At 49.4% G+C, this 7,249-nt stretch overlaps 2 protein-coding genes across 2 annotated transcripts; one reads left to right on the forward strand and one right to left on the reverse strand.

Annotated features, from left to right (window-relative positions):
- The first annotated feature begins 1,446 nt into the window (after positions 1–1,446).
- On the forward strand, positions 1,447–4,609 carry LOC124654915 (subtilisin-like protease SBT3.6). Its single transcript, XM_047193888.1, has 10 exons — positions 1,447–1,484; positions 1,595–1,692; positions 1,809–1,970; positions 2,067–2,178; positions 2,302–2,845; positions 2,934–3,031; positions 3,110–3,349; positions 3,452–3,566; positions 3,657–3,861; positions 3,935–4,609. The coding sequence occupies exons 1-10, from the start codon at positions 1,462–1,464 to the stop codon at positions 4,501–4,503; spliced, it is 2,166 nt and encodes a 721-aa protein (XP_047049844.1). The 5' UTR covers positions 1,447–1,461; the 3' UTR covers positions 4,504–4,609.
- Positions 4,610–5,467: 858 nt separating this feature from the next.
- On the reverse strand, positions 5,468–5,856 carry LOC124651965 (NADH-cytochrome b5 reductase-like). Its single transcript, XM_047190984.1, has one exon. The coding sequence runs from the start codon at positions 5,792–5,794 to the stop codon at positions 5,468–5,470; it is 327 nt and encodes a 108-aa protein (XP_047046940.1). The 5' UTR covers positions 5,795–5,856.
- Between the last annotated feature and the right edge of the window lie 1,393 nt (positions 5,857–7,249).

Consider the following 7,249-nt stretch of genomic DNA (forward strand, 5'->3'; position numbering starts at 1 on the left):
GCAGTTCTAGGTTGTTGATTTGATCAACTTAATATGAGATATATATATTGCAAACATGTATCAGTATAAGCTTTAGATGTTATATTTTCTGATAATATAATTTGTGTGTGATACAATTTATATTATATATGTTAAATTAACGATCTAGATACACACGCTGAACTTATAAACCGACATGGGGGAAGTAAATAGATGACAACATTAATTAAGAATTGGGAATGTAAGTTTAATGTTTTGCGACGTCGAAGGAAGGGAATTGGAAAGGAGAGAGGTCCCGAGGACGATGGATAGTGCAATATTTTGTGATAGGTGACAACATCTACTTGTTCGCTTAAAAGGGGTGGAGATTTTTGGCTTTCGGACATCAGTGATCCTGTTATTGTTTTCTAAAAATCATTTTACGAGTTTCAGAAAATGAAAAAACACAGTATCATAATGTCGCCAACGATTTATTTCACAGGTGTGCAGAATATTAAGTTCAAATAGTACTTTGTATTTTTAGCTACACAAGAATGACAAACACGTGGGGTCTGAGTATGTATTTTTGAATTTGTCGTTTTTTTTGCCGTAATAGAAAGCATTTCTCATTGGAACTTTGCATGGTTGAAGGTTACATCGCTGACTATTGTACGTTCACTTTTCGTGGGAAAAAGTGTAATATCTTTTGCAATGAGTGTCCCACTCGCCATCTATTTGTGCTTGCGAAGACTCTTTACGACAGTTGAGTGTTCACGAAAACTGGGCCAAAAATCCTGGGGGCGTTTCAAAACAAGAAAACAATGTTCGTTACAGAAATAAACAAGTGAGCGGAGCACCCAACGGGCAACCCGCGTTCGGCCGAACACCAGCACCGCCGGCACACGCGCGCCTCGGCTCCATCTCCATTAGAAAACTCAAACCGAGAAGCACATCGCATCCCCGCCGCGTGAGGACGAAGAACAAGGAGTAAACAAACACAAGGACAGATCCACACTGGAACAGTAGCAGTGGAGTAGCATTTACTACTAGTAGCTGGTCAGGGGATTTGAATCGAATCCAACACTGACAGCAGTCCCGGAGAGTAGCCGGCCGGCCAAGACACCCCAGCCCTCCACACTTTCAAACCACTCCACCACTCCACAATTCTTTCCGGCGAGGGAAGACGCATCCTGCTCCCTCTCCGGGCACAGCTCGGTGGCCATGGCTCACCGGCCTGTTGTCGTTGTCTTCCTCCTGCTGCTGCTCGGCCTCGGCCTCTGCTCCTGTGGCAAGGTGAGCAGCCCGTTTCAATCCAGGGTGGTGTATTCCTCCCTAGTCCCGGCACCGTTCTTGGCGGCGGCGCGTAGCTCGATACTACTGTTTGTGATTGTGCTTTTCTTGTCTAACTTTCTCGGGCATGTCGATCTGCAGGTGCACATTGTGTACATGGGGGAGCGCCACCCGGAGCGCCACCCGGACCTGGTCCGGGACGAGCACCACGGCATGCTCGCCGCCGTCCTGGGCAGGTGAGGAACTTTTCCTCCTTATTTCATCACTGGTTCCTGATTAAGTGATTATTATCAGTGCTTCGGAGCATACCTGAAATAATCAAGTGTCTGCCCTCGTGATTTTGCAGCGAGCAGGCGGCCAAGGACGCCATCCTCTACAGCTACCGGCACGGGTTCTCCGGCTTCGCCGCCGTGCTCACCAACGCGCAGGCGTCCGCGCTCTCCTGTGAGCTGCCCTGCATCCCGCTCACTTGCTCAGACCTGCGCATCTTAATCGATGTTGCTTTCTTCTTGTCGTCTGAATTTGTTCTTGCGGCCTGAACTAAACTGTGGTGCTCCCAGATTGGCCTGGGGTTGTGCGGGTGGTCCGGAACCGGGTGCTCGACCTGCACACCACCAGGAGCTGGGATTTTATGAGGGTGAACCCGTCGCCTTCTGGCAGGAGTGGAATCCTCACCGAGAGCAGATTTGGGGAGGATTCCATCATCGGTGTGCTAGATACAGGTGAGACTGCATTTCTTCAGTTGTAGCAGCAGACAAATCAGGACTGGGAAAAGGACACTGCAATGTGATACTAATGAGTTGTTTTTTGGTTTTCAGGGATATGGCCGGAGTCCGCGAGCTTTAGAGACGACGGCATCGGCGAGGTTCCGAAGAGGTGGAGAGGGCGATGTGTCGCTGGAGAGAGGTTCAATGTTTCTAACTGCAACAGGTTGGCCTGCTCTGTTCTTTTAGTTCACCATTTGTTTGTGAGAATCTACCACTAGTTGGCAGAATTCAACTGCATTAGCTATCATCATATCCTGGTCGTGACTTCAGATTCATGATAGGATAGGAAAATAATTGGCGCGAAATGGTACGTCAAAGGGTACGAAGCAGAGTATGGGAAGATGAACACAACCGACGTCCATGAGTACAAGTCGGCGAGGGACGCCGTCGGGCATGGGACACACACCGCGTCCACCGCCGCGGGTGCTCTGGTGCCTGATGCCAGCTTCCGGGGCCTTGCCAGTGGTGTAGCGAGGGGAGGTGCGCCGAGGGCTAGGTTGGCTGTCTACAAGGTGTGCTGGGCTACAGGAGATTGTACCTCTGCAGACATCCTTGCTGCCTTCGACGATGCCATACACGACGGTGTCGATGTGCTGTCGGTGTCCCTGGGCCAAGCGCCACCTCTCCCTGCTTATGTCGATGATGTCTTGTCGATTGGATCCTTCCACGCGGTTGTGAGAGGGATCGTCGTGGTCTGTTCTGCTGGCAACTCCGGTCCTTACTCGGAGACAGTGATCAACTCGGCACCGTGGGTTCTGACTGTTGCTGCGAGCACCATTGATCGGACTTTCCTCGCAAAGATCACCCTTGGCAACAATAGTTCTTATGTGGTAAGAGTTTCAATCTGAATTGTTGCTTTAAACTTACTGCTGATATGTCCCTGTCTGCGGCTGCCATTCTCATGTACCATGGATGCAGGGTCAAACAATGTACTCTGGAAAGCATGCTGCGACAAGCATGCGTATAGTATATGCTGAAGATGTTGCATCTGATAATGCTGATGATTCTGATGCAAGGTAAGCTTCGTCGTCCTTGGCCTCTTCTCAGCAATCCTAAAATCTCTACTCCCATTCTGGCTAATAATGCCTTTGCAGAAGCTGCACTGCAGGAACTCTGAACGCAACTCTAGTAAAAGGAAATGTGGTGCTTTGCTTCCAAACACGAGTACAAAGAGCATCCCAGTTGGCAGTAGATACCGTAAAAAAGGCCCATGGTGTAGGAGTCATCTTCGCACAGTTCTTAACCAAGGACATAGCATCTTCATTTGATATTCCCCTTATTCAAGTAGACTATCAAGTTGGAACAGCCATACTTGCATATACTACTAGCACCAGGTACTTTAAACAGTCTCTTATATGATCCAGTAGTCATGAAGAAACTGAATATATGATGTCACCATCTGTTGTGCCGTCTTGACATTTGTTTTACATGCACAGAAATCCAACAGTTCAATTTGGCACCGCGAAAACAATTGTTGGGGAATTAATAGGTCCTGAAGTTGCATATTTCTCATCAAGGGGCCCGAGTTCTCTGGCTCCCTCTATTCTAAAGGTAAACATCTCATTTTGTTGATTAATGAAATCTACTAAACTTAGACTCTAAATTAAACATGCATCTTCTCTTGCCATCCAACTTCTGCAGCCAGACATAACTGCCCCAGGTGTAAACATCTTGGCCTCATGGTCACCTTCTGTAGCCTTATCATCAGCTGTGGGATCTGTGAATTTCAAGATAGATTCAGGAACTTCAATGTCCTGCCCGCACATTTCAGGCGTGGCCGCTCTTCTCAAATCAATTCATCCTAATTGGAGCCCAGCTGCAGTAAAATCAGCAATGGTCACAACAGGTAATGCCCAACTGCTTCTCTTTTCTAAAGTTAGATAGTCTTCCCCCTAACAAGCAAGTCTACACCTCTGCAGCCAATGTCTATGATGAGTATGGATTTGAGATGGTATCTGAGGCAGCGCCATACAAGCAGGCTAACCCATTCGATTATGGAGGTGGACACGTGGATCCAAATAGGGCCGCGCACCCCGGCCTCGTGTACGACATGAGACCATCTGACTACGTGCGCTTCCTTTGCTCGATGAACTACAACAACACGGCCATCAGCTCCATGGTTCAGCAGCACACAACCTGTCAGCACGCTCCAAAATCACAATTGAACCTGAACGTCCCATCCATCACCATTCCTGAACTGAGGGGCAAAGTGTCAGTGTCGAGAATGGTCACGAATGTCGGCCCAGCCACGTCCAAGTACAGAGCCCGTGTGGAGGCGCCTCCAGGGGTGGACGTCGCCGTGAGCCCCTCGCTCCTGACCTTCAACTCGACCACCAACAGGTTGTCGTTTAGGGTGACATTCCAGGCCAAACTGAAGGTGCAGGGCAGGTACACCTTCGGCAGCCTGACGTGGGAGGACGGCACCCACACGGTGAGGATCCCTTTGGTGGTTCGGACGGTGATCAGTAGGTTCTACGTCAACGCGTGAGTAAGTAGCGAGTTGTAGTGTTTATTTATGGTCTGTCATGAGAACACAAGATGTGTCATGTGGCAAACTCGCTAATATCTCCTGATTCTAATGGCATTGGTGATTGGTTGGGGTCTCTTGACTAGAGTTTTACTAAGGTGAAATCTATTGCGTCAGCGCGCTCTTCACAAAAATCTAGCCAATCCTAGCAGTATGTGCAATATGAGTTGAATTGGGAAACTTTTATTGATAACCCAGAGCATCTTGCTCACAGAGAAAATGATAACAGTAATCACTAACAGAGCAGTTTCACTCATGCCATGATACATGGTGGGAATCCCAGTACAACGAACTCGCTAATATCTCCTGATTCTAATGGCATTGGTGATTGGTTGGGGTCTCTTGACTAGAGTCTTAGTAAGGTGAAATCTATTGCATCAGCGCGCTCTTCACAAAAAATTGGCCAATCCTAGCAGTATGTGCATTATGAGTTGAATTGGGAACTTTTATTGATAACCCGGAGCAGCTTGCTCACAGAGAAAATGATAACAGTAACCACTAACAGAGCATTTTCACTCATGCCAGGATACACGGTGGGAATCCCAGTACAACAAACTTGCTAATGTCTCCTGATTGTAATGGCATTGGTGATTGGTTGGGGGTTCCTGATTTGAGTTCTTACTAATTTGGAACAAATTGCATTAGTCTTTGCTACACAGAATTTGGCCAACTCTAGCAGTATCCGCAACATGAATTTAGTAACTGGTACAAAGAAAATACACTTGTGTTGATGATCAGGAGCATGTTTTGGTCACACAAAGAATGATGACTGTATAAGCAGCAGCATTCCACTTGGTACAAAAAAAACTTGTGTGAGGATACAATGGATGTTTTAGCTGTGAGTAATGCTAGTATGTCTTGAACGACGACCGAGAATCCAATTTGGGAACAGAAGAGGTCAACATACGGGACCTGACGACGCGCCTCACGATTTCGCCTTGTCGTCTTTAGCGGCGGCCTTGTCGCCGCTGGGTTCCCTGGCGGCCTCGTGCGCGGCTAGGGCCTTCTGGTAGTCCTGGAGCTCGTCGTAGTAGATGTCCCAGACGCAGCGCACGCAGCCGCTGCCGCAGCAGTCCCCCGGGAGCGGCTTCTCGGGCGGCTCCGGGGCCGGGGCCGGGGGCGCGTCGGTCTTCTTGGCGTCGGCCATGGGCGCGGCAGGGAGGCGGCGAGAGAGGTGGATGAGGGGGCGCGCCGGCGCGGGGAAGAGGGGCGGGATCGGGGAGGCCGGGCCGCGGAGCACGGCGGCCAGCATGCGAGCCTCCGGGAAGGGGGAAAGCGATGGGAAGTCGTCTACGATGGTTCGTTGGACGATGGAGGGGGGAGAGTCCAACTGGCGCAAGCGAACGAGCGGAGGTGACACGCGGCGCGTCGTGCTTGGTTCGACTCCGGCGGCCCAAATTGTTTTAGGACACGGTTGAGGCCATTTTGACGAAAATAATCCTTTTCTGAAAGAAAAAAACACGAAATGATCCTCTGGTCAAACTATTTCACCGGACTTAACCCTTTGTGTGGTGCTCTTGCCATCGGCGCCACACAGAAAAAAGTGTGAAGCCCATACGAACGGCGCCACACATCCAGGCCGACGTGGTGTGGTCGACGCTGCGCACCGTTGACCAGTCGATGTGGCAGGGCGTGTGGCGCCGCTCCCATGGGCGTCACACTTTGAATGTGTGGTGCCGCTCGGAAGGGCGCCACACATCCTGTTATGTGTGGTGCCCAAGCTCGCCCCCAGCCCGACCAAGCTCCTTCTCCTCTCTGTTTCTTCTCTTCTTCTCCTCCGACCCGGCGGTTCCTCTCTCCCACACCCAAATCCTTACCTAAATCCCTTGTTTTGCTTCAGATCTAGCCGGCCATTTCGTTCCCAATCCATTCCTGAAGGTATTCTCCCTCGATCCCCTTCGTTTCATCCATAATTTGCTAAGATTTAATTCGATTTAGACATGGAACCCTAGATATGAAATTTTATAACTTGACATACATATTCTCATGTATGTGTTGAAATCCATAATCTCATGTGTCTATGTGTTGGAACCCTAGACATCAAATTTCAATGTGTGTATGTGTTGGAACCCTAGAAATGGCTAATATTTGTTTAGCAAATGCATTCTAGGGTTTCACATCTAGATCCAACCAAATCCATCATTTCATTGGGTGAAAAGAAGGGGGATAGAGGAGATTACCTTAAGGAACGGGTTGGGAACGATCTCCACGGACAAATCCAACGAAATCCACCAAGATTTGAGAGAGATTTGGGTGGAGGAGAGAGGTGGGGTGGCTGGTCGGTGGAGGAAGAAGATTTGGGTGGGGGAGTGAGCTCTGGTCGGGCTGGGGAGGCTCAGGCCGCCACACATAAGTGGATGTGTGGCGCCCTTCCGAGCGGCGCCACACATTCAAAGTGTGGCGCCCATGGGAGCGACGCCACACGCCCTGGCACATCGGCTGGTCAACGGCGTGCAACGTTGACCAGGATGTGTGGTGCCGCTCCGAAGGGCGCCACCCAAAAGGGTTAGTCCAGTGAAATAGTTTGGCTAGAGGGTCATTATGTGCTTTTCTTTCAAATAAGGGTTATTTTTGTCAAAATCACCCACCATTGATTGTTAACAATTGATTCCGTATCAACTAGGCCAAAAATCGGTCTGTCCCACGGAAATTTACACATCACGATATTTAAATAATTTGGCTAGGGAGGGACAGCTTGCTGGAATTT

The sequence above is a fragment of the Lolium rigidum genome, chromosome 5, assembly GCF_022539505.1.
Source record: "Lolium rigidum isolate FL_2022 chromosome 5, APGP_CSIRO_Lrig_0.1, whole genome shotgun sequence".
Lineage (NCBI taxonomy): Eukaryota > Viridiplantae > Streptophyta > Magnoliopsida > Poales > Poaceae > Lolium > Lolium rigidum.

What these genes read in the sequence shown, in the direction of transcription:
- LOC124654915 (XM_047193888.1), top strand. Translation starts at nt 1,462, where the DNA reads ATGCTCGCCGCCGTCCTGGGCAG. An exon ending in GCAGGCGTCCGCGCTCTCCT is followed by an intron (nt 1,693 to 1,808) that starts GTGAGCTGCCCT and finishes TGGTGCTCCCAG; the next exon opens with ATTGGCCTGGGGTTGTGCGG. An exon ending in GCAACAATAGTTCTTATGTG is followed by an intron (nt 2,846 to 2,933) that starts GTAAGAGTTTCA and finishes CCATGGATGCAG; the next exon opens with GGTCAAACAATGTACTCTGG.
- LOC124651965 (XM_047190984.1), bottom strand. Translation starts at nt 5,794, where the DNA reads ATGCTGGCCGCCGTGCTCCGCGGCCCGGCCTCCCCGATCCCGCCCCTC.